Below are 27,273 nucleotides of genomic sequence, written 5' to 3' on the forward strand. Positions count from 1 at the left end.
TTTATATAAAAAATCTTATACTTAGCTCCAGTTTCTGAACACTCAGAGGGCCAATATCGAGCAACAATGTTAAATGCTCTTTACCTTTCTTAGATCGTTTATCGAACGACCCAATAACGGTCCAGGGGGGTCGCTTGACCTCTTTGATCCTCTATTTTGATAAAAGAGCCCACGCCACTGATAACAGCGAGAGCATTTGAGCTAACAGAGCCCTAACATCTTTGGCGTCCTAACAGAGCCCCAACAGCCCCAAACAGATGCGCTGTCGACGTCGACTGCGGCTGCGGCAGAGGCAGCAGCTGCGGCTGCGGCTGTTGGCGATGAAAAAGTTTCGGCTGTTTTCAGTCCGTTTTGCGTATCGTACTCGAATTGTGACCGTGTGCGGACTGTTCCGACGGGCAGCGTGTGCGTGTGAGTGCGAGTCGGCGGGTGTATGTGTGTGTGGGGGGGCGAGAGAGATAATATGTACATTTTGTGTTTTTATTTATATGGGAATATGCGTACATGCCAGCTTAAATAAATACACATGTGTATACGTTATATTTTCTATACCCTGCGAACGAGTACAACAACAATGTGGGTCGTGCATATTGAGCGTATGCAAATAACAACAGATAAATGCCAAAAATCTACTACATTTTTATAACCAAAACACACAGAGCGCGTGAGAGTGCGAGAGTGGGAGAGAGCGGCGATAAAGAGAGGCCACCCCCACAGCGAAGAGAGCGAAAGAGAGCGGCATTTAGAAGTATCTTCAAGATACACCTATACCAATAGAGCTGTATCTGTATCTGTATCTGTATCTTCTTGCCTGCGTTTTTCGTCGTATAAATTGAGCCGCACTTTGCCTATTCTCGAGTTTTTGCCGCTCAGACGTCGCTGTAAGTGCACGCGTCGCTCGTCTTTTTCGGTTCCGTTCCGAATCGGTTTCAATTTCGGTTTCCAATACCTCCGATTCCCACACACTCGAATGGAAAATATCTAAAAAAGATTCTTGTGCTTAAGAACCCAGTTAAAAAAATTATACTATGAAAATATATAATAAATTTTTATGTGATTAACAGGAACAACATTTTTCTTAATTTGTAAGATCTAAAAACACAGTTTAACAGGAAAACTCAGTATATAACTGAATAAATGTTTAATTATTAGAACTGCACAATTGTGCCCAAAAAAAAATTCTATGCATTTTAAAAAAACTGTTTGAGATTTCCTAAAGTTGTAAGAGAGCCCTTTAGTTGAGTTTAAATTAAAAAAAAAAACAAAACATAGTTGATTACAAATAAAGTGTCAAATCCATTTCCAGTGAGTGCTCGTAAAATTGTTTTATTGAAACCCAGCCGCAAATACAATTTTTTATTGGCTTTGTGCGTGTTCTCAACGCATACAAATACAAATACATACAAATTTAGCATTTAATTTTGTCAATTATGTGTGCAATTAAATAAAAAAATTCTGTGTGTGAAAAGGCAATAAAATTACAGTGCGGGGAACAGAGGCAGCTCCAAATTAGACGCGTAAATTGCGTAGCAAATTCTGAATGAAAAAAAATCAACAGAACCAGAAAGCGAAACAGAAACTATAAGCGTAAGTACATCTTTAATAAATAATTTGACTTATATGTGTATCTACAAAAAATTAAATTTTCAGTGATAATACATAGAATAAATTTTATAAAATATCAAGTTCTTCAAAAGAATCGTTTAAAAATGAATAAAAGCTCTTAAATGCAGTTTTTTAAATTTATAAATATTTTGTTGTCAAAATAATGATGCAAATACAAATATCATTCCATTCCATTCTTTGTGATTCAAATTCTTTACCAAATAATATGCAAAGTTAAAAATGTTAAAGTCTACAAAATACAATTGTTTGTTAAAATATAACATTTTATAATTTAATTTTGTGGCGAAATAAAATATCGAAAAAAAACGATCAATGCCAAACAAACATGCATTCCCCTGAATTAAAACAAAGTCAAGGGAAGAACCTGATTTTGTTTCTTTTCATTTAATTGGGCTAAAGAAATTTCCCTTTTCAATGCTGCCACAAAAGAAATGAAAAGAAAGAAACATTCTCTGATTGATGTGAGGAAAAACAAAAACAGAAACCCGAAAAAGATTTTTGGAAATTTCATAGAGAGGGGCAGACGATGTCTAAGCATTTATCTTTCCGTTCTCCAACGCCGTTCTTGTTATTTTTTTTCTGAGGCGAGCTATTCAGGCGCCAGAGAAAGTGAAACATGTAATTTTTTGTTGAACGGCCTACAAAATTCATACGAAGTATTGAGTGAAATCGTAATGGGTTAAGAAATTTCTTAAATACAAAGGTTAAAAGGGGGCAGAGCAATCAGAAAGCGCACAATACACACTGGGAAATAATGATAAGACGCGAGGAGAAAAAGCCAACCAAAGAATACGAAATACACTCCACTTCTCTGTGTTTTTTTCTGGCTCCTCTTTCCCTGGGTAATTACATGCCGTAAAACCAAAATAAATACGCACAGATAAAGATGCACAGATGCAGATACAGATACCAGGGGTTGGGTTGGGTTGGGTTGGGTTTTTTCCTGCATTCTTTTTTGTCCTCGCAAAACGAAAGCCGAAAATCAGCGAAATGCATTAAAATCGAACCAAAGCAAAAACGAAAACAGTCAATAAACACTGTTTAATCAAATGTAAATGTTTATACCTCAACGATCGGTTCAGAATATCCGAGTTTCACTTTTGTACCTCAATCATAAGAGTGTTTGTTCTGGCCAGAAACCAGAAAGAAACACTCTTTTCCGTCTGACCCACATCGAGTTCGTTATCACCGATTTTTATTATCCATTTATATATATTCGGTTGATCGCATTGAATGAGTACACATTTACAGAACAATTTATTTTCGGAATGCAAAATTAAACACATAAAATGATGTTAATAAAACGCAGAAAACCATCTGAAAGTAACAGAGATAATACTTTAAGTGTTTTAATGTTATTTGCATTTTTAATTGTGATGTTAAGGACCATAAAATTCTTTTAAATATATCTACACAATTTTATTAATATTTGTTTCAAGTAAAAATTTTTTTGTGAACTGGTGTTTATAGAGAAAGTGGATACAGTTTTTAAATTGTTAAACTTTTCATGTCTTTAGGTAACTTTAAAGGTTAGTTATATGTTTACATTACGGGTTCTAAGCCTAAAAAAATCCTCAATAAAACTGATGAGATTGTTTCAAAATTTTTGTTTTACCAAATCATGTAATTTCCTTGTTGGTTTTCCAGGTTTTGATATGTTGCTCTAGAATAAAATTACATATTTCAAAACTAATGATTTTTTAAATAAGAAAAGAACAAAAATTTGAGATAAAAATATAAATATATTCTTACCTTATAAGGTGTCTTCCATAAACAACGTTTTTGTCTGCCTCGCCATTCCTATATTTTTCAAAGGTTTCTTTTCAACTCGATCGCCGACGCCGCCGCCAATAAATGATCAATGGCCCAGAGCATTTCGATTTCAGCCAAAGTCGTTTAATTTGTTTTTTGATTCCGCTCTTTTTTGCCAAGCGTCCTAAGTCCAGAAAAATAAAGCACGGCAGCAACAGGCAAAGAACTACAAAATTCACCTGTAATAACGTCGCAGAAAAATGAAGAAATCGGATGAGAAGTGGCAGACAAAAACAAGAATCGAGTAGAACCGAGAGCAACAACAAGAGGAGAATAAGAAAAAGTAGGGGGAACCGAGAGAACGAACCCGAAATCAGAAAACCAGATTTACTACTAATTTAAATTCTTGGCATACAGAATATTTAAAAAAATAACACAAAAAATCAATAAAAAACAACAAATCTTGTGTATTGATTAACGAATCGAAGCGAAAAGTTTTTTATTTACCAAATATTGACATACAGTTCCACATACTATAGATGGTATACCCCACTTCCGTTTCCTCTGAACTCTTCTCGTAGCTGATGGATTGACATTTCATTTATCTGTACATTCACTAAAAGGCCTTTAGTCACCGTTCACACAAAGGAAATTTTCAAGAAGTTTAGTCATTTCGTATCGATTTTTTACTGGCTCAATATTCCTTTATTCGTTCGCTAGAGCACGTGTAAAGTTGTACACAAAAAAAGTCTTATTCACAAGTCCAAGTTGATAATTTTATATGGCGTTGTATGTATTTGGCATTATGTTAATCAACTGGAGAAACAAATTCGTACAGGCAAATCGTCATTAATTATGCATTTATTTAAGCGTCTCAGGCCGCTGGCTGTGACCACATTTGATATGAAAACCTCGATTCGCAATTCGAGAAACTGAAAGTTGGCCTAAAAACACAGTTAGGAATTGCCCCTGGCCGTGCATTGTCGTTGGGCTGGGTTTGGGGTCGTGCTTACCGGCTTTTATTTTACATTTACATTTTGAATATATTTTAAACAAATTTAGCACATATGCTCCAGGATGTTAAAAACTTAAAAAGATACGAAAAAATCTGTCTTTCACCAAATCTAGAATTAAGAAAAGCTTCTTGAATAAACATAAATAAATATATGGTATTGAAAAATGTAAGCTTAAAGCAAATATTTAAAAAAATAATGTATGATATATTCTGATAGATAGTATTCTGAAATTTAATCTAGAGTATGAGGAATATATTTTCAAGCGCAAAGTTTGTCTTTAAAATCATTTGCTTGACACTCCCTAGACCACTCGAAAAGCCCCAATTCCCCATGCCAATCATGAATATATGAGATAAATTCCCACATTCTCCAGCGACACGCCCTCTCTTTTGGACAGACAGACAAAAGCCCCACTTGAGATATTTGTATTTGTATATCGAGGGAACTGGATGGCAACAGTTTGAGAACGATTAACGAACCAGAAGTCGCACTTGACTTGCTCAAAGCCGGGATGACATACAAAAGAGCCATTCAAGACCGGCCTAGAAGATGGCAGATGAGCTGCCCATGGAATGGAGCGGCCAAGAGGAAGACGAATCATGATCATCAGCGACAATTACCGCACTGTAACTACGCAGCATCCGCAACAACAGCAATACTATATATTGTAAGCGAGCTGCGTGCAGAACTGAGCAAAAAACAGAGCCTCATAGATACACAAGATGCGCGTCTCCACTTGGACCCCATATTTTCCTGTACTCCTCCACTTCTCTACTCATCTGGAAGCTTGTTTTGCTTGCTGCTCGCTGCGACGCGTCTTTAGCAAGTGATTTCAATTTAATTGACAGTCCTTGAACTTGACTTAAACGCAACGCATAACACAAACAACAATAACAATAAAAACACCACAAGCAACAGCATCTCTTCACTCTCGATTCGCCATTCTCCGAAGTATAAAGTCTTTCCTCTTTATGGGGTCTTTCGTTTTTAGATTTCATTGGATTGATATTATTGTATCATGAAACAATATCGAATTTTAGCAATTAAAACTTTTATAGATTTTAAATGATAAAGTACCTAAATGGATAATTAAAGTAATATTAAACCATCCTTAAGGTTAGGAAAGACAAGAAAATTAGTTAAAAGAAAAACAAGACATATTTTATATGCAAAAATAATAAAACTGGTTTAATCTTTAGTTTTATTAATCAAAACAACTTTAGTGCTCTTAAATGAGTAAGCTTACATGTAAACCGGTTTAATTTTGTAAATATCAAACATATTTTTAGTAACCACTTGGCCGACACAAAATATTATAAATGTGTTATAAATGTGTTAGTATTACTATGAAAGCCATAGTTCTAATTATAAATAGTATAGCAGTAAAGAAAGCTATTTTTAAACAAAGCTATAATTATAAAAACGCTTCAGACAAAACACTATTTATAAGCAAAGCCCATTAATTTGAATTTTAAACGAGCCTATTAATGTCAAACCTATTAATACCTTAAATGAATAATACTTAAAAAAGAATTAATAACATATTATACATTACGTTTATTGTTTTAAGAATAATTTTAATAATATTTTAAAATAGCGTTTTCATGATTTGGAAATGATTAAAAAGTTGTATCGTAATATCTCTCCTTAGAAATTTGTGGAGTTCTACCATCCGAATAGGGACTTTAAAGTTCGCTATAGTAAATTAACATATCTTTTCACTTATTCATTTTAATCTGCATTTTCCTCCATCCTTTGTTGACAATGTTGAAGAGCAGAAACCACACAAAAAGGGGCTGCCGCAAAAAGTTGCCCATTTGCGATTTCAGCACACAGTATTTTACTGCTCTTCTCGTCGTCATATTTTTTGGCAAATAAATCTTTTTAAAACAACAAGCGAAACACCGACACATACAGAAACCGGCGGATATACAATATATAAATATAAATGTATACACGCATTTGGCTATATAAAATCATCGCTGCATATATATAATTTATTTTGAAAGCGTGCGTACGCCACGCATTTCGTGCCGTCTGTCTTTTTGGGCCTAGACAAATGGCTGTCCACAGGGCAAACACACTGATATATACCATATAGACTTTCATTCAATGAATTTTGATATTTTTCGGCTTAATTGTTTTTCTAGCCGAGCGGCCTCCGCCGAATTCTCGGGGAGATCTATAAAAATGTACAATTATGACTCGGCAACTTCTCAGATATCGACACGTGTCTCTGAAGTTTTGTATCTGTTTTTCTCTGCTTCTTTTCTCCCCGTTTCGGTTTCTACTTCACATTGTGTATACGCCCCGTGGGCTTCGTGTAAGTCAGCGAGATAAATAGCCACAGGTGACAAAAGATGTAAATGCACAACTTGATATTCAATAGATAAGGCCACAGTCCAGTAAAGTAAATGAAATGAAATGAAATTAAATGAAATGAAATGAAAGAAACATGGAGCCGCAGAAGCGAGGTGTACCCATCATGCAAAAACTTTCACCCGCAAGTGATCTATGGGCCGAAAGAAAGACTTTCGCATTGAGAGCGCTTGCGAGCGGTACGCACATCTAATTACCGCACTCGAAAATGTGATTAGAAATCAGTTCTCGTCTCCGAAAAGAATGAAGAGAGTGCTGCGGCACTCGGCAGAAATTGTGATACTATGTACTTTCACAACCATTCGAATTCAAGTTCATGGCAAGGTTTGCAAGGGTTTCGCTCGCGAGATTAGGCATTCATTTATTCCCCGATGCCGGTACTCGGTTTTCGGGTATTTGGGTATTCGGGTTCTAATCAGCGACGCTGCGTTGATAACTAAAACGAAAAGCGCGTCCGATCAACAGAGTCTTTAATGAATCGTGCGTGGATCGCACGCACCGCACAAGAAAACTAAATTTTGATTTCTTCGTTTCTGTGTCAACGAACTCATTTGAACTAAATTCTCTTTTATAATTTTTCGTTTTTTTGTCTATGATTTCTTGTGTTTTTATTGAAAGCTTTCGGGCCCACCGGTGCGTGTGCGTGTGCGTGTGTCGTTGTTATCTCAAAAAGTCCGTTGCGTAGGCCGATTTGAATGCGTTTAGAAAAGAAAAGTTATGGCAGAGCGCGCCCCTCGTTCGACCTGATTAGAAACGCGTCGATATCACTCCTAATCAGCTGGGAATTAACATATATTGATAGATTTTAACATAACTATGGAGACTGCTTAGAGGGATAGAACTTAGAAGTGGAGAGCTTAGAGGAGATAGTTCCCAAGATAAAAGTAATAATTCGTGTAATTTTAATTTTCTAAAATAATAATTATTATACAAAGAGAATGAACTTAAAACCCCTTTAAACTAAATACCTAGCATTCATATTAATTACTTGTAGATATCTATATTATTGATTCTTCCTTTATTTAATCAACAATAACTTCTGAGTCATTTTAATCCTTATGTTGCTTATTTAAAATTGTGTTTGCATAGAAATAAATGAACTTTCTTTCAAGGAAGAAACTATAAGTAACTACTATGCATACAACTCCATTCCTGAGTAATTATTCTTTTCAAAGTGATGTGGTTTTTAAATCTGCGAACCATATATGTATAATTGGATTAGAGTTTAGTTAAGAGACATTTCTGTGTGATGTTCATTCAAGGCGTTGATAATAATCCCCGATTGGGATGAACCTTTCAAAAAAACCACCGTGCCAAGCTGATAAGACACAATGTGAGGCCAAGTAGAAGTCCCCGCTTAGGTGAATCCCATCGGGCTGTGCTATGCTCCTATAAAAACGCGAACAACTCTTAGCCCTGCATCAGTTTTATTCAACCGATTAACCAGCAAAGATGTCCTCCAACAAGTGCGGAATTGTGCTCCTCATCGCCTGCTGTCTGATGTCTCTGGTGACGGCCTATCCCCAGCCATATCCTGAGGAATCCCAGTTGGCGGAACAGGAGGAGCTCCTCGAGGCGGGTCCTTTGGTCCGGCGAGTTCGATCGCCCGAGGGTGGGTCCGTGGTCATCACCGCCAGCAAGGACAACCAAGTGGGCCGGGAGGCCAGTATTCAGTACAACCACAATCTGTTCTCAAGCCGCGATGGGCGTGGCACCATCGACGCCTACGCCCAGGCCAGCCGCAATTTCGACTTCAATCGCAACGACTACGGCGGCGGCATTCGGGGCACCTGGCATTTCTGAGCAAGAACACTAGTATTAAATTGGTTACAAAATGATTCACGTGAATAAATAAAAGTGTTTACCCAAGCAAACTGCTCACCGCGACTCTTGTTGTTTTCCCATTAGCGACCGATCCTCCTCCAAAGATCCACCGATCTGTGCGCCTGGCCAAAACAAACAGTAGCCGATGCATTGGCTATTTACTCAAAAGTAACTCAACTGAAAAGACACAACAAAAGGGAGCAGAAATGAGGGAAATATTAAGAAACCAACGAACAAATTATCAGAACGAATTACGACATACTCTTTAAAAGCTTTTAGAAATTTAAAAATTTCTTTATTTTCGAGACAATTTTTTTTATCGAAAATAAAGTAAGTAAATATAAATATTGAAATCTCGAACGCCGAAAGTTTTAAGATTGCACACATTGACTTATTAATAATCACTTGTTGATAATTTTTTTTCGGGATTTTAATGATTTACATATATATATAATTCGATGATTTATTTAAGTATGTGTTTTTTAAATTAGTCCTTAACAACATTAGAAATTGTTACTTTGAAATCCCTATAAATTTTATATGAAGTATACTCTTACTCTTAGAAAATGTTTTTAGGGCGGTTAACAATGTATATAATGTACAATTCCCAAAAAATGTATCTTTCGTTGCCAGTTAGCCGGATAATTTGGACATGCTCCTTATGAAGTGTATGTCGAGAAGTACTAAAAGTCATGAGTCGTCGCCGGGGTCATTGGACTTTTCCTTTGCTGCTGGCGTCGTCGTTGTGTAACCAATAAAAATTGATTCTGTTGCGTGTGTGCAGCGGGAAAGAGGGCGGGGCAGGAAGGGGCGGCGAATTACGCACACTGCAACACACTCACACTCACACTCGCATACAAATACGAAAGTCTGTTAATGCAATTGGGGGTTGCTGCATTTATCGCTCGGTTTCTTGGGGAATTCTCATGGGCAGTCGCACCACATCTATATGTATGTTCCTCTCCCGGTATTTGGGTGTGTACTTATGTTTATCTGAGTGTGGGGCATGACTAAGGGTAATTACTTTCGCTTTCCGTTTGCTCAGCTGGCAAATCAATAAAAACGGTCGACTCAAGTCAAGAATACGTTAAATGCTTGACCCCCTTGCACATTTTTCGGGAAAGCCACTGCCGCTGCCGCTGCCGCCGCCGCTGAGAAAACAATGCAAAACAAATGGCAAAGGCGTCGTTAATGAAATGCCACGAAAAAGGAAAAGCAATGCCTGGAAAATGACTTTCCATTTTCATTTAACAATAAGCAATCAATTGCAAGTTCATGGCACAGCTAACGATCTATTAGAAGAAAGTAAAAACAAGTAACGAAACCCATGCGAGGCAGAAACAAAAGACGAAAACCGACGAAAAGCGACGCCTACACAGGTAGGCCAGGTGAGTTAAGTTGAGTTGAGTCCAGGTGAGTTTCCAGGTGAGTGCAGCTGTCAGCTGTTGCTGTTGCTCTTGCTGATGTTGCTGTTGTTGCTGGTGTTGCTATTGCTGTTGCTTGCAGTGCAAGCGGGATGCAGTTGCTGTTGCAGCCTCAGCCTCTCGACTGGTTTTCATTTTGGCTTGGAAAAACCACACATTGGCATTGCCCCGTTGCCATTTTTAGTGGCAAAAACTGACTGCATCATAATGAAAGTGAAATGCATTGCGCAGATGGCGATGGCGATGGCAGTTACCAGATGCAACACCGCCTGGCAAGTAAGTCAAGTGCAGCAGTGCAGCAGCAACTGCAACTGCAGCAGCAGCCGAAGTTGTTGCAACATGAAGTGCCGACTGAAACGCGGAGCGGATTGGATCGTCTTGCTATCGCGGCGGATTGGAATGTGCGCGCGTCACCGACATCTCCATCTCCATCACCATTTCCATTTCCATCGACAACTGAATTCGGCACTATTGAGTTAATTGGCTAAATGCGAAAAGCGCTAAGCAAAACACACACTTTGCATGCACCACAAAACAAATTGAATGAATTAAAAAAAGCACATTTCAAGAGAAATTCTTTAATTAATTTTTTAAGAAAATTCTTAAATGCATTTTAAGAGATTTAAAAGATCAATAATTAAATTTAGCAATTATGACGGTTAAGCCCCGGATTCCTTTATTGGTTTCTTTATTTAAGAAATTATTTTTAATTTATTGCGGCACAATTTATGTATATTATTTCTATTTAACACATAATTTTGTTAGTACCTCACAGAAAATATTATTCTGTAATAATTGCTATTATGTTTTTGGATTGATAGTAGGGCTACTTAAACATAAATTTATGTAGCGAAACATATAAATTTCTTGTGTCTGTGTACCGATGTTTTTTTCGGTGTATGCTCTGGATAAATTATGTCAACAGCATGTACAGCAACTAAAGGCGAGGAGGCATGTACACGTACCGAACCCGCACAATACAATGCACAATGTACACGAGTACAAGTACATGCCTCCATGTATAGCCAGTGTTCAATGTCAGATCGGCGCCGAAGGTCGTTGTCGGATGCAGCGAACGCGGGTTTCATCTGGTTTCTTCGCTCGGATGTTTATCTGCATCGCCAGCATGCATTTGTATCAGTATCTGTGTCTGCATCTGCAACTGCAACTGCATCTGCATCTAAACCTCGTGCCAGTGTGTGAGTGGAGTTCTGGACCAGTGTAATTGATTCCAATAGCATGGAAAACTTGACATTGAGACAAGCATTTCGCATTCGGACCCCGGTAACTTGCCATTAAACACGCATTCTTATAACAAGGCAACTAGAAATACTGCACATCAGGGATAAAGATTGCAGACTCACTGAAAGTCTTTAAATTTTTTGAAACTGATATAGCATCAATGTACAATATTTATTAAGGGCCAAAATCAAGAATTTCAAACTTTTTGTTTGTTTAGGTATTTAAGAATATTATATATAATTTTCTTCGGAAAAGTAAAATTCCTATAGCTCCAAGAAAAACAAATGGATACAGTCTTTGATCGCAGGGTAAGTCAGAAATCTCTTAAAGTCTTAAAAAAATAAATATATACATAAACCCCAAAATAATTTTATAATTTAATGACTAACCTTTCGTGGAGTCAGTTTCTCTGGCATATTTTAGGCGCATGCTCGACTCAATCAAGTCACAATAAATTAACCTCTATTTGTAAGCCAAGTGAATAATGCGAATAGCTAACAAACAGACAGCTGAACACAATGCAACATCAATTCACTTTTTTTTTGGTCACATTTCACTGATTTTGAAAGTGAACGCTGTGTGGCAGGCGGCGGCGGCAACTGGCGGAATCACGATTTTGTGGGCAGCACCAATCTCACCATCTCCCCCAGTTGTACAGTGGACACGAAGTACAGTGAATAGGTGCTAGTAATTTAAACTTGCCTTTAAATAAATTAAGAAGATAATAAAGCCTGGACACCTTTTTAAAACATAGTGATTTACATGATTAGATTTATCTGTAAATTTGCGATATGTTTGAGGTCTGCATAAAAGGATACATTTCTATGATAAGTGAACTATTAACTAAATAAAAAATGCATAATGAAAATGACAGTTATCTTTTGCTATGGGCTCTACAATGGAGATTCCTGCTGGAAATGTTGCTGCTGTTTTTATTGGCAACTGCGTGGGTGAAATCCAGCAGACATAAATTTGGCGTCGTGTAGCTGCCGTTTTTACTTTTCCAGTGCGAGCAAATGAAGCGAAACGTGGGTTACACTTTTTTCCATTTGCCTCTGCTTTTATTTATTTTATTTCTGTTTTTGTATTTTTTTTTTGTTTGCTATTTTTTTGGGCTGCATCTACAGCTGCATATCTTTTTGAGTTACATATTTGTAACGTCTGCGGCCGGATAGACAACGAGGTGGATGTGGATGTGAATGTGGCTGAATGGAGCTGCGTAGGCCGCTCTGCATCAGGTTGACCCAGTTTTCGCTTTCTGTCTCCGTTTTGGCTTGGGTTTTTGTGATTTTTTTGTGGAAATTATACGATTTGCAGCCCCGCTGCAGACTTGTTCCATGTTTGTCCGTTAATTTATGGCACTCGTTGCAGCTCAATCAATTTAGCACACATTCGTCCCGATCCAATCCGCGCGACAGGGCACTTATTCAATTAAGCGCCACGTAACTTTGCCAGTACAAAGCGAATGTTCTCAGATTCCTACTAAACTAGTTTTGCATCCACTATCCTACTCTTGTTACATTGCGAATTTTGCACATTTATTATACACCCAGAGAAAAATCCCGAAGTAAAATGAGATTTAAAATATTTGAATTTAACATTATTATTCAAATTATAAACTTACTTAGAATAAACTATGTGAATTATTAACATATTTAATTGGTTTATCCAATAGGAGATTGAAGATTTCAACACACACTTGGAAATATTTAATTCCAAGTGAAAATATTTGCATTTACTATGATTTTTCTCTGGGTGTAATAAAACTGATGCGACAATGTCGAATGGTTATCTCAGAGGGACGTTGGAAAGTGCAGTGCTTTTGATTATATTTATTATGACTATTAACTTATCATACAAATAGGCGTATGCGCGATAAATTTTCACATATAAACAATGCGCCATGTGTAACAAGGCATTGTAAGGTAGTAGCTCTTGATACTATAAACAAACAACTACGAAATAGTAAATAATAGTATTGTTCAAAAACCATTTGTTGAATCATTTGTATTGATATATTTTTTAAGTAAATACTTGAAATATAGAAAAGCTCATTTAATTATAATAAGTATAATAAGTATATTGGCGCAGTTTTAAGTTATTAAAAATTGTAATCTCTTTGACTGTGTGCAACTTTTACCAATTTTCTTTTAAGCTATTCTATTTGTGGACCCGTGATTCACTTTTAGACACACCCAACTTAGAAAGGACATAAACGCCCCCTGGATCAACAAATGAACACCCCCCAAACGGCTCGCCCATTTGGTAATATTTGCCTTTTGGCCATAAACAAAAGGAGTAGAGTAGCTAACTGCATCAGACGAAATACAAATTGGAATTGGCCATTGCAATGTTGGCCACATGCCTCTGGCACACACACAAACACACAAACGGAGAGGGGCAAATAAGCACCCATACTTATAGGCGGACAAGTCAATGCACTTTTCACAAACACACGTACAGGGGGGAAAACAAGAGAGGAAGAGCGAGAGAGCGACCGTTAGTCGGCTGGCAGTGTGCGTGCCTAGATTTTGCAATAATTTCGTTTTCATTTCGAATTTGAGTTTCGTTTTCATTTTGCTTCCAAAGCATTTGCCCTATTGCTATGCAAGTACGATTGTTTTCAAATTCACTTTCACTAATTATGTCACCATATAACCAAAGGCCGCTCCCATTGTAAAGGGTTTCTCTGATTTTGACCCATTCCTTTAATTGCCTGTCTAGACGAAGGAAAGACCCGTTTTTCGTCTACTGCGCAATAATTTGTGTATTGTCTGTATTCCTAGGGCTTACCTCCCACCCTTTTTTCTATAAAGAGCTTTTCTTGGGTTTTGCCAAAAAATAAAGCTTTTTGGGGTGGCGTTCTCGTTTGATTGGGTGGATATACCGCCTCAGACATTTAAATTTCGTTGTCCTAGGTCGGGAAGATGTGGAAAACAGTGAATGTAATTGAGAGCGATGGAAGAGAAACGAGATGTGCCGGCTCAAAATGTTAGTTGGCAGATGTTATAATCATTGATGTTATTAAAATTTGGCAAAAGGGTTTCAGGCTTTTTCGTCAAAGCTAAGTATAATTTCTTTAATCCGTATCTCGGTTATAATAAAATATTTTAAATATTTTTCAAGTCATGATATTAACATGAAATTGCTATTAAAAATAACAGCAACACAATTCTTACATTTTATGTCAGTAAACTATCAATATTGTTGTTCCTGACTATCTTAAATTCAAAGAAATTCCACTTCTAAAATTATTTTGAACACAATATTAAAACTTTATACTTAAAGTGATGTTTTATTAAATCTACTACTATTTCCGCTGAAAAGTGCAGCAGAAAGTGCAAGTAAACGAAGAGATTTCCGCCTCTCTTTTTCTGTGGGATGCACTTCCTCTCTTCCTCGAAGAGCTTTATGCAGCCCGCTCTCAGTCTCTCGCCAAATTATTGAAATTGCACAAAGAAAAGTGAATCGAGAGAGCGGCTATGCGATTGTGTAAGTTTTACATGGACATTCGACAAAAGAAACTTGTTTTACTTTTTACGGCCTGCCCTGCAATTTGCGTCTTGCCGTTGGCAGGGATTACAATTGTAAAAAATACCACCCCTAGGTGCGTAATTAGAGCAGTTATCAAACATACACATAAAGCTTCGATTGCAGAAGAGAGTACGCTGCATTCGGTTGTCGGTGTGAGTGTGGTGTGTGACTGACCTATCTCAATGCAATTTTGCTTGCCCGCTGCACATACACATACCCACACTGAGACACACCGACAGACCATTGTGCTCATATATCTTTTATTTTTATACAATTTTTTTTTGCTGTTGCCGAGGCGTCGGCAACTATTTTTGCAGCAGACAAGATTTGCATTTTACATTTATTGTACACTTTGCCCCCATTTAATGGGTTTTCTTGACGCTCGTGGTTTCGCTCATTTTAATAAACAATAATGTTCGTTGCATTTTTTTCACACGCATTGCAGCCGCTCAAAATTGTTGTTAATCGGTCTGGCTGTAATTGTTATTACCCAACTGAACGGCATGCGCATTAATATACGTACTTTTAATTGTAGCTGATTGTTTATGGGTAAAATTTTATGACAAAATTTGATGGGCATTAAATTTTAGAAATACTTGAGAGCTATAACAATATCTTTCGGAAGCAACCAATAAACCAAAAGACAAAGAGAAAATGTTAAGCAATAATTTCAAAAACAAAAAAATTATTTAACTGTTTAATACAAAAAAAAAAAAATAGTAATAAAATGTAAATAGCTTTAAATAAATAGTTTTAAGAATTTATCGCAACTTTTTACACCAAATCTTACCTCACTCTTGCCTTTTTTATACTTTCAGTTACCAACCACAGAAACTCAAGCAAAACAAAAAAGTAAGTTAACAAAAAAACGCTCTCAAAGTTCTTTATAAGTAAACAAATAATTTAAAATGGAACGCCATAAAAAAGCCGGGCGCCAAAAGAGTTAAGAAAGAAACTTCCAAAAATGCCAAGTGGAAATTTACAAACGCCAAAAAGGTGAATAAATAATAAATTACAAACACGCACTCAGTGAAAATTATGCAGGGATTTTTTGTTCGTTAAACAATTGAAATGATTTTTTTTTGGGAGAGCTTTGAGAGGCAAAAAAAAGCCTGCTAAGTACTTTGATAAACAAATACTCATGAGTAATGAGTACCAAAAGCAGGCCTTCTTGGTTTCGCATCTATGCGAATTGCTATGGTTCTATCTTTCTATCTATGCCTCTATTCTTTTTTTTTTCGTCGGGGAGCCACTTGACACTTCGAGTGAACTAACTCCAATAGCCAAAACACTTGAGAAGACTATTGAATGGCTATTCGTCATTTGCTTGATATGTATTATGCAAATGAGCCAAACTTTCTGCGCATGACGAAGCTGTGCCGCATAATTGGTCGCTAATTGAAAAAATCAATTCAGAACCCACAATAAACTATGCTAAATTAGCCGATCTCGAAGAGGAGAAGCATCGTCTGAAGACAGAGAACAATTTATAAAAGTTCAATTAGCCCCATAACGGTACCACTCGGTCCGCAGAGCAGTTAAGGCAAGTTAACACCTCATCCGAATTGGCTGCTCGATGGTCCACAAGTTACAGTTTTGGCCACCAAAAGCCGCTTAAATCAGCGGCTCAATCAATCAGACAGAGGGTTCTGTTCTGTTTTAAATTAAGAATTTTTTTGTACTTTTGAAACAAGCTTTCTTTTCTCCGCCTTGTCCCCACAGTGGGTAGGAACTGATACAAAAATGGAATAAACTTCAATGATCACTTTGTTTATTTAACACGTAAATATAAAAACCACTTTTTAAAATTAAATGAAATTAAACAATAACGTAACTTCAAATAAGTAGTTAAGTAGTTTGTAGTTAAATGCGTCACTAATTTATCGGTACTTGTAGGTTATTTTAAGGTTAGTTTTTTTATTTAATGGCTCTAATGGATAGTTTAAATTAGAGAAAGCTAGAGGGACAAAAATACAATACAATAATAAGTAAAGTAAAATATTCGATATGCGCACTTTTAAATAATTTTGTTTCACTGTCAGCGCGAAATGACAAATGTAAACTGTTTTTTGCCAAAGCAAAAAGCAATCCACTCGCATTTATTCAGTACCTGCATATATGCATTCCTATAAAGGGGATATCCAATCCAGAAGGGAAACAAATGTCTTTTTTTCGGCTGCATCGAGAACGTCACGTCAGCGCCATGTACTGATCTTCACGCGAGATATTCGGGGGACTTGGAGGATTGACCACGGCTACCAGGTAACACTGGCTGGACTCCAAGTCCAACCCGGACTTAATGCAGTCCTCTTGAAATGCCTTTTTGATTGCATTTCATTAAGTTTTTGTTTTCTCTTTATTTTAAATTTGTTTCGGCTTGGACTTTTGCGGGCATTTTAAAAATTTATGCACACTTGGCTGCCATTTTAAGCTTGTTAATTTTTCTTCAATTTTTTTTTTTCGTTTCGTTTTTTGATTTGCTTTGGTGTTTCGTACCTTTCTCAGATTTTTAACAAGCGCCGTCAAAAAGGAAGTTTTGATTTTTTCGCCATGTTAATGCGCGCAGAAAGAAAAGAAACTGCAGTCCAAAAAAATGTAATATATACGTATTCCATGCAAGTGAATAAATTTACTCAGCTTTTTTATTGGCTGAGCAATAGCTAAATAATATTAAATAATATGGCATGGAAATTGAAATTTATCTTTTATTGCTTCTCCTAAATAAAAACTAGCTTCTGAAAAAGGTTTTAAAAAATTTTAGTTTATCCATTTATCTACGTAATATAATTTTCAGTAAGAGCATTGTTCAGCCACATTTCTCATGTGTTCCAATTTTAACAGTTGCTTAAAATGTTTTAAGAATTTTTTGTCATTGTTTTTCGGTTAAAAAGCCACACCCGATTTCTTGCCATGAATCATGTACCCCATATTGTACTTATATGTACCAAACTCAGACGTTTTACATGGTTGTTCCAGTTTAAAACACCAAAAAGCACAAGCTTAAATATCCGTACATATGTGGGAGTTTTATTGTATCTTGATCGCATTGAAATATAATTTTTATAATCCGAGACTTGCAGCTTAAAAAGTTTTATGTGTTTTTTAATTTGATCCGGAGCTGTTACAAATTTATGGAACCTTTTATAATAGGATTTAGGAAATTACAAATAAAATAAAAGTAAAACTTAGTCATGCCTGTTCATGCCCCAAAAAATGGAATAATTTAAGCACTTTGAAGTGCGAATTAGGTTTAAAAATTAAAGCATACATATAAAAAAAGGTATATTTAAGTGAGCAGTTACGTGTTTATATTATAATCGTTTGTCATAGCCAAGTTTTTTGTTTTTGTCTGTCCAACAGTTTGTTTACACATTTCGAGCTTCAAGTTCGAATTTCAGTTCTCAATGTGAAGGTCAAAGTCAAAACCCAATAAATGGACGTATCTGATTGGTCAGCGAATTGGAGACTGTAGGGAAATAAGCCCAGAAAATGACTCAATGTCTGGGGCGAATATGAACAAACAAATAGATGTCTTGAATTTGAAACTTTGTAAAAAAGTAAACATAGCTTCAGAAATTAATAAGCAATCTTTCTTGCATTTTGTTGGTGAAAAAAAAGATTCCACCGATTGCACAGGTTCTAAATCGTTTCTATGCTAAAAGTGAAATGTGGAAAAACCACTTTTCCGAGCTCTTTCCAGCAGGTCTTAACTGCAGGTTCGACTTCAACTTGGACTTGCAACTGACATCGCCATCGCCATCGGCATCTGTTGCTGGTCGAGTGTGCAATTTACTTTCAATGCCGCCTAGCCATTGTTGGGGCTTTCTTCTGCGGCTTTTGCACTTGTTTGTTGCCATGTTGCTGCTGCAGTGCGACGATGTTGCTGTTGCTGTTGCTGTTGCTGCTGCTGTCAGCGTCTAGTCAGCACGTTGCCCGCGTGTCTGGTTTTGTTGCATGTTGGCATGCAGCGGCAACAGCAGCAACAGCAACATCGGCCACTGAGCTGCTTGGTATGCAATTTGCAATAGTTGCGCTTGCGCAATTCAAATGCACACCCATACTCTGCCAGAAGCACACGTATATACATACATAACTCAGTTACGTAGTAGGAAAACCGAAGACCAAAGACGGAAGAGGGAAGACGTGTTGCAAGTGGCCAGGAAAACCGGAAAATCCACACGCTATGAGCGGAGAAAAAGTGCAACTCCCCCCTTTCTCTTGGCAACTTTACCATTCTTGTTACACTGAACAGCAAAGACTTCGATCTGCTAAAGGTTGGATCAATAAAATCAATTTATTAATATTTTGCCAAAAATGATAAAGCAAACAATATAGAAGACAATTTAGTTTGGTTTAACTTATGGTCTAAAATACATGAAACTTCAAAGTGCCAATAGGTAAACTCTTAACTTAGTCTTAAAATGAATCTTATAACCAGAAATTACACAAAATGTACATCGCATATTTAATGCATTTTTTATTCATGAAATTTGATTTGAGAGAAAAAGTTGTATCATTGTCGCTACGCAAATTGTTTGAGATGTAAACATGTTAATAGCTACTTAAGCAGCTATAACTTTTCAAAACGTGCCATTAGTAAGAACTTAACCCTACAAAGTATTTACAATTAGCAACATTGTTTAAAACCCCTGCATTTTGCACTGAGGTGTAAAATCAAAAGTTGAATTTCTCACATTGTATTTATGATGATGGCTGCGGGCCCAATTGAAATGGAAACCTCTGCCACAATCTACATATCGATCTCTCCTAACCAGTATATGCCCCGCTCGAACAGAACGAAATGGGCCTATCGCCCATAGATAGTTTCGTAAACGGGTGGTTTAATTGCATTTATTATGATTGACACTGATAAATCGGCCATCGCTGGCTGTCATTTGAACACTTGCAGCAAATTGAACAATCAACCATCCATCAGGCCAAATTAAAGGCAATGGATGGTCGGGGTCTTACATAAACATCTGCCGATAGTTCGCAACCTGGTCAGTTGCTCCCAACAGGGTTCAATGAGCCCTGCCCGCAGCTCGATCCCAAACCAAACAGGTAACTGCAGGAGTTCGGGTTCAGACCAGGCCAAGACCAGCAAGTGCATCGGAATAACTCCAAAGTTTAAACTCTTTTCTGCATAGCCGCATGGAGGGGGGCTGGAAAAAAGAGGAGCCGGGAGGATTACGCAGCGATGGCAACGATAAGTGGCAACCGAGCACTAAAGTACTGGCTTTGTTGGCCCATCTACGTCACCAGTTAGATTCTCGAAGAGGTACAGAGAACTGTGGGAAAGTGGGAAACAGATAAGGCAGCAAATTAAGATAAAGTCAAGGGCCTATCTGGATCTGGAGCTGTTCTCATTTCTATATAATCTTGGAAATTCACACTATGAGCTTTGCTGTCACAGATCTCAGATTAAAACACGTTATAAATAACTTTATCCAAAACTTTTTGGAAACCAAAACTGTTAAATGATGATCGATTCGTTTTACATTAATTAAACCAAATAAATTTAGATGAAAAGACAAAAAGATATTTATCAGATCAATTTCATATTCATATTTTCAAGTCATTATTAAGTAGATGCACAGACACAAAAGACTTAAATAATGATCGATTGGCTCCTGATTAATGAAAAATAAATACCTTGATCGTTGGTCATACCACGTTGGCCTAAAATCAAGTTAGGAAAACAATATAGTAAATAAAGCTATTATAATTTAAGTTATTATGTATGTTTATGTTTTTAGAGCTTAAATTTTCTTTGTTATACATACATTTGAATTGCATATCTACTTTAATAATATTTGATTTAATTTTTAAAGATTTTCACAATTTAGAAATTTTTAAAATATAAGCTTTGTTTGAATTATTTTTAATTATATATCTGGGAAAGTGATTTTGCTGTTTGTTAATGTGTTGTTGGCACATCTCTAAAACAAAACAAATCAAAAATGCTAATTAAGCACGTGCTACTTCCATTCATATCTAATTATGCATAAATAAATATTCGCTCGATTCATACACATTTCAATGGGTCAAAAACAAAGTATTTCAAACAGAAATCAAAAGCGCAAAATGCGCAATAAATAAAATCGAATGAAAAACAGAGAAAAAGAATGAAGCCAACAGCAGCAAAAACAACAATTTCAAGGCCAAAGTTTATGACGCCCGGGGGCCAGGCCAATAATATAGAAAACATCACTCTCTTATATTTCCTGCTAATTGTTCCCCTTGCAGATTCTGTTATTTCATTACTCACTAATCAAAACCGCAAGTGCCTTACATTTAATTTGAACAAAATTCCCTTTTCCTATATTTATATTTATATTTATATTTATATTTATATTTATATTTATACATGTTTTTTTTGATTTTCAAAAGAAATTACAATTTTGTTAAAATTAATAAGGAATTATAGAAAAATATTTTCATTATGTCGAAAAAAGAAAGCAGAAAAGTCAATTTTAAAAGCCCTTAAAAATGAGTCGAAAAGTATGCAACAATATATTTATATTACAAAATTTACAATTTTATTTTAGATCAAATTTCTTGGTTACCATTTTTTTTTTTCATAGTAAGAATAAATAAATTACTGAAAACAACAACTTCATATGTTTATATTTTGTACATTTAGAACCGCAACCGCAACCTCTCTTTACCACCGAGCTGAAATTTCACTTTCCTTATCAGCGAGGTCGGGCACAGTGATAAGATTTGTGAGTGCAGCCAGTCCATTGTGATTGCAATGGAACCGGAGCGGCTGTACCGCCGGAAAGTGAAATTAAATTCAGTCATTGCTTTTTATAAGCCAACACAAACGCGAATGGCTGAGTCAAAAAAAACAACAAATACTTAGAACGAAATTTGCGAGTATTTGACATTGAAATTTGTTTGGCAAAAAAAATTAAAAAAAGTGAAATGAGATAGGGGAATTTGGACAAACTGTTTTAATATTTGTTTTGCTTATATAAATATATATATGATTTGTATATACAAGCCTCAAATTATATATAGTTATGTATGTTGTAAATAATAAAGTGAATTCAAAGGCTTTAGAAGATATAGGTGTAAATAAGTTAGGCAGACTTCACGTGCGACAGAAAAATTCATATCAGCTTAACCTTGAACTTTATAGGCGCTCTTATCAAATTGCCAAATAATATATGGTGCAATCTAAAATATTTGCAGCTTTGCTAGAATTTTGTCGCATGCTGTTCGTACGACTGCGTTTTAAATGCATGTGTATGTGAGCGGACCTGATAAGCTATGTGTTCTCTGTGGTTTTCCGATTTTTTCCCAGTCTTCATTTGGAACTCAGTGCTATAATTTCAGTATAATCTGACGGTAAACAGTAACTTAAAAAAAAAGTTGATATTTTAATAAAAGTTAGTTTTAAAATGGGATTTTATCTAAATATCTATAAAAAATAAGTCATGTCAAGTGTTATTTAATGCTATTGTTATATACATATTATGTAAAAGTTTATATTGTATATTTTGAAAGTTGAAAAAGTAAAAAATTATGTAAATGTGAAATACCAAAATAAATAAAATCTGATTATAAAGATTTTGTAATTCGTGTCATAGTAAAAGTAAAATAACAATTTTCTAACAAAAACAATAAGGGATTAAAATTGAAGTAATTGAATAATAACATTTAAACAAAATTTAAATTACGTCAAAAGTATTCATCCTTTCGCTAACCTTTTTTTAAACCTTTTTGTATTTGTCTTTTTTAGAACAACACTGCCATATTGCAACAAAGAATACAGAACTGTTATCAAAAACCGATCTACCTCGTTTTCTGGGCCAATAAGCAAAAGTAAATTGAGTTAAATGTGAAAACCCAATTCCCACATAGGAAAATGGAACAGGCAACAACCAAGACCACATAGACGACAGACACTAAACACCGAACCTCTGAGATTAAACAGTTGAGATCGATAGAGAGCCCTCGAAGACAGATCAAATCGCCTTAGTGTTCTGTAAAAACCGTAAAAAGCCAGGATGACGAAGAGCAATGGCGATGTGGAGGCGGCCACGCAGGCCCAATCTCTGGGAGGAAAGCCGAGCAATGGACACGGCCAGTTGAATGGGAATGGCTACCACCAGAACGGAGGAGGACGTCGCGATTCCAGCCAGGCCTTCACACCACTGCTGGCCCAGCACAACAATGGCTCAGCCAACAATGGCGAGGTGACCACCACGCCACCGCCCAGTACAGTGCTGTACGAGAGCACACCCAGCAACAACAACGAGTGGAAGGCTCCGGAGGATTTGGGCCACCTCAAGAACGGCCTGGGCAACCTGCTGAGCAGCAACAACAATGGCACCGGCAACGGACACAGTCTCAGCGAGAAGTATGCCCACGAACAGGCACCCCTCACCGGTGGCTACAAGCTGCCACCCCGCTCCAGTGAGTCCGAGGAATCCGACTTCGATTCCGACCTCAATGGCAGTTCCTCCGCGGAGTCCAGCTCCAGCTGTGGCCTCTTCGGCTGCCGACCCAGGTGGGCCCGTCGATTCGCCTCCACGCACGTCTTCATGGTGGTCTTCCTGCTGGCCTACATCCTGCAGGGCATGTACATGACCTACTTCGTGTCCGTGATCACCACCATCGAGAAGCTGTTCCAGATCAAGTCCAAAACCACGGGCATCCTGCTGAGTGCCAGCGAGATGGGCCAAATATGCACGGCCATGTTGCTAACCTACTTCGCGGGACGAGGCCACCGGCCCAGGTGGATAGCCTGCGGCATGGTCCTGTTCTCCATCGCTGCCTTCTCCTGTGCCCTGCCACACTTCATTTTCGGCGAGCAGCTGATGCACTCCAGTGTGATCCTGCAGCAGCCGCAGGTCACCACTCTTGCCGGGGACTCGTCCTCATCGCTGTGGCTGCCGGAGCAGCGGAATCCCAATCTGTGCATTCTGGGTGGTAACCAAACGCTTTCGGGCAGCGAGTGCAACGAAGAGCGCCAATTGGAGCAGGCCTCTCACTCCAAGATCACCGTCATTGTGTTGTGCATCTTCTTCGGCAGCCTGTTGAGCTCGGGAATTGGCCAAACGGCCGTGGCCACTCTGGGCATCCCGTACATCGATGACAATGTGGGCAGCAAGCAGTCGCCCATGTACATGGCCGTCACCATTGGCATGAGGATCCTGGGTCCCGCATCCGGATTCATTTTCGGCAGCTTCTGCACCCGCTGGTATGTGAACTTCTCGAATCCCGGCTTTGATGCCACCGATCCCCGCTGGATTGGCGCCTGGTGGCTGGGACCCGTGGCCATCGGTAGCCTCATGCTGCTGGCCTCCATTGCCATGTTCTCGTTCCCCAAACAGCTGAGGGGCAAGAAGCCGCCGCCGGGTCAGGCGGCGACTCCAGCAGCTCCAGTTGAGCCCGAGGAAAAGCCAAAGCTAAAAGGTGAGTTTGGGAAAATACTTAGGAAATTTCAAACAGTTAAAATTATCGTACTTGAAATATTTTACTTCAATAAATAATAATATTATTATTATTATATTATAATATTATTATTGCACTGTATAATTTTTATATTTTTAATCCAACAATGGCAATAAAAAAAGATATCATCAACTTTACTTAGCTTGTAGAGATTTATCCTTAACTTTTCCCCTTTGCAGACTTTCCCAAGACGGTGCGTCGCCAGCTGAGCAACGACATTTTGATGTTCCGCACTGCCTCGTGTGTGTTCCACCTGTTGCCCATCGCCGGGCTCTACACGTTCCTGCCCAAGTACTTGGAAACGCAGTTCCGGCTGGCCACCTACGATGCCAACATGATAGCCGCCTTCTGCGGCATCCTGGTCATGGGCATCGGCATCGTCATCTCCGGCCTGTTCATCCTGAAGCGGAAGCCCACTGCCAGGGGCGTGGCCGCGTGGATCGCCTTCACAGCCCTCGTCTACTCAGCGGGCATGATCATCCTGATGTTCATCGGCTGCAGCATGAACGACTTTGCCGGCTACAAGCCAAGCGATGGCAACAGGTGAGTCAACAAAGGGATTTCTAAGGGGTATTGTTATTAGGAAATAGTGGAAAGTAACTGACCACCAAAAAGGTGAAAGGCAAAAAAAGGACTTTCTTAAATGATTTGTTATTTAATTTTAGCAAATTATTAATCTTAGTCAAATAAAATATGGAGACAAAGTCATTTAAAAATAAAATGAATATAGATCATTTATATAGTTGTAACAGTGCGTATGGGTGATAAGTGTTAAATGCAATGCGCAATATAAGGTCTATATGGCTTTAAAGCCGCAATGCATAAAAGAGTAGGTCCTACAACAATTACAACCGCCTTAACTTGCCTTGAAGCAGGTTAATTTGTATCCAAAATGAATTGAAATTAATGTTTTGTTATTCCCCAAAAGTATGCAAACTGAAAGTAAATTGTTATATTGATAATTTATTTATTTCAACCACTAGTCCCGCTCTGATCGAGCCCACGTGCACCGCCGCCCTCAACTGTACCTGTGATAAGGAGAACTTTGCGCCCATCTGCGCCGATGGCAAGATGTACATCTCGGCCTGCCACGCCGGATGCAGCAGCTCCTCGCTGCGGCCCAGCGATAATCGCACCCTCTACTCCGATTGTGCTTGCATTCCAGATGGTAAACTAGACTCCAGATACCGGGGTATCGCAGTATTTTAATCCCCCTCCGACTTGCAGCTCCTGAGGCGGTCAACGGTTACTGTGATAATAACTGCAAGAACTTCATCTACTTTATAGTGATCTTTGCCATTTGCGTATTTATGCATTCCACCTCCGAGGTGGGCAGCATGCTGCTCGTCATGCGCTGTACACATCCCAAAGGTAATAGCCAGGATTAAAGGCCTAAATGGTTAACTAACTAATTTATATTTGTCCAACTCAGATAAGGCAATGGCCATGGGTGTGATTCAGTCGGCCATCGGCTTGTTCGGCAATGTTCCTTGCCCGATCATCTACGGCGCAGTGGTGGACTCCGCCTGCCTCATCTGGAAGTCCGTGTGCGGCAAGCACGGAGCCTGTTCGCTCTACGATGCGGACACCTTCAGGCAATATTTCCTAGGTGAGTCACTGCTGCTAAAAATTTTGATGTAAGAAAAAAACCAGTTCAATTGAGGGGAAAGAAATACCACTGTTATTTGAATAACATACAATGGTTACTTTTGTATAAATAAATTTTTGCAGAACATTGGAAATCAACATTAAATTTATATCATGATATGAAAAGAAACATTTTGTTCTAAATAAATTCACCAAATATTTATCCCTAAATTCCAGTTTTATAAAAAAATTTTACAAAATATATATTAAATATTTAAAAGTATTTTAAAACACAAAAGAATACCAATTTACCATATTTGAGACTGTTAAACGGGGTTTTTTACCACCTAATCTCGTTAACTAACTAAAATGAATGTATGCATTTGTACTTTTTACAACTCCCACCAGGAATCACGGCTGGCATTATGTTCCTAGCATTCCTGATGGACCTGGTGGTGTGGCGCAAGGCGCACCGCATCGACATTGCGCCGGAGGACCCGCCGGAGGGTGGGCCCACGCCCAACGGGAGGTCCTTGGAGACGTCCGAGTCCAAGCAGCCCATAACGCCAGCGCCGGACACGACGGTCTAGGGGGAGCGGGATGGAGACGAGCCTTGCACCTGATGCAAGATTTCCAATAAACGTTTACCTTAATTGTTAATTAGTTATCATTTTGTCTAGTTTGTTAGCCTAGTGCAAGAGTTATGTATTTAGTTAAGTGACATTAAAACGCGCTCGTCCAGCCCCTCCCCCCGCTCCAAATCCCTGCTCCATATTCTACATAAAACCTATGAATTACGTTTTAATTCTGTGTAAATCTCAACGCGAAACGAAGAAATGAAATTCTAGACATTATTCATACTTGAGCGTAATTAAACGACAAATATATGAAGAAATACTGGTCGAAAATTGTGCAAACGCAACAACATTTATAAATCTATATGTGTAACAATGTAACAGCTATATCGCGATTTATGTATATCTGTAATTAATATATTAGACATATACATTTACATGTATGTATGTAATTGCAACCTATCTGTGGTAGTTAAATTTTAGTTAAAATTCAAATTAATTGTCTAAGTTTGTCATACAACAACAGCAGTAACAAAAATATACGAAAAGAAATTATATGGAAAACTATATACAAGTACTAAAAGAAAGGCTATCTTTTAATTATTTCTTTGGGTAAGGATTAAAATGAAGAAAAGTGTTAATTAGTTAAATCTGAATCATGAAGGTTTAAAATTGTTTATTTGTATCCACCATATTTAATGATCATGATTCAATAAGTTCTTTAAAAATCTTCATTTACCTGTAGCGTCTAAAATTCTAAATGAAATTTAATAATTCCCAGCCATTCTGCGATAGAACATCTACCGAGTTAGAAAAAGGCTTTGGTTTTAATCATCAAAACCCCTCAAA

At 37.7% G+C, this 27,273-nt stretch overlaps 2 protein-coding genes across 5 annotated transcripts; both read left to right on the forward strand.

Annotated features, from left to right (window-relative positions):
- The first annotated feature begins 374 nt into the window (after nucleotides 1–374).
- LOC108135589 (solute carrier organic anion transporter family member 74D) lies at nucleotides 375–27,011 on the forward strand. Of its 4 annotated transcripts, XM_017256388.2 has the most exons (9): nucleotides 375–411; nucleotides 1,470–1,587; nucleotides 15,616–15,649; nucleotides 22,545–24,223; nucleotides 24,442–24,805; nucleotides 25,246–25,430; nucleotides 25,490–25,633; nucleotides 25,695–25,871; nucleotides 26,258–27,011. In XM_017256388.2, the coding sequence occupies exons 4-9, from the start codon at nucleotides 22,813–22,815 to the stop codon at nucleotides 26,437–26,439; spliced, it is 2,463 nt and encodes an 820-aa protein (XP_017111877.1). In that variant the 5' UTR covers nucleotides 375–411; nucleotides 1,470–1,587; nucleotides 15,616–15,649; nucleotides 22,545–22,812; the 3' UTR covers nucleotides 26,440–27,011. The 4 variants fall into 4 exon arrangements, with proteins under 4 accessions (XP_017111877.1, XP_017111876.1, XP_041563819.1 ...); XM_017256387.2 differs by lacking the exon at nucleotides 375–411 and having other exon boundaries at nucleotides 603–1,587; XM_041707885.1 differs by lacking the exons at nucleotides 375–411; nucleotides 1,470–1,587; nucleotides 15,616–15,649 and adding an exon at nucleotides 22,132–22,150.
- Nucleotides 8,195–8,647, forward strand: LOC108135591. Its single transcript, XM_017256392.2, has one exon. The coding sequence runs from the start codon at nucleotides 8,226–8,228 to the stop codon at nucleotides 8,574–8,576; it is 351 nt and encodes a 116-aa protein (XP_017111881.1). The 5' UTR covers nucleotides 8,195–8,225; the 3' UTR covers nucleotides 8,577–8,647.
- Nucleotides 27,012–27,273: the final 262 nt, after the last annotated feature.

This window comes from Drosophila elegans, unplaced genomic scaffold (genome assembly GCF_018152505.1).
Source record: "Drosophila elegans isolate 14027-0461.03 unplaced genomic scaffold, ASM1815250v1 contig_208, whole genome shotgun sequence".
Lineage (NCBI taxonomy): Eukaryota > Metazoa > Arthropoda > Insecta > Diptera > Drosophilidae > Drosophila > Drosophila elegans.

Excerpts from the sequence above, each read along its gene's own strand:
- LOC108135589 (XM_017256388.2), top strand. The coding sequence starts at position 22,813 with ATGACGAAGAGCAATGGCGATGTGGAGGCGGCCACGCAGGCCCAATCT. Across the intron at positions 24,224-24,441 it reads GGAAAAGCCAAAGCTAAAAG|ACTTTCCCAAGACGGTGCGT; the intron begins GTGAGTTTGGGA and ends TCCCCTTTGCAG. Across the intron at positions 25,872-26,257 it reads CTTCAGGCAATATTTCCTAG|GAATCACGGCTGGCATTATG; the intron begins GTGAGTCACTGC and ends AACTCCCACCAG.
- LOC108135591 (XM_017256392.2), top strand. The coding sequence starts at position 8,226 with ATGTCCTCCAACAAGTGCGGAATTGTGCTCCTCATCGCCTGCTGTCTG.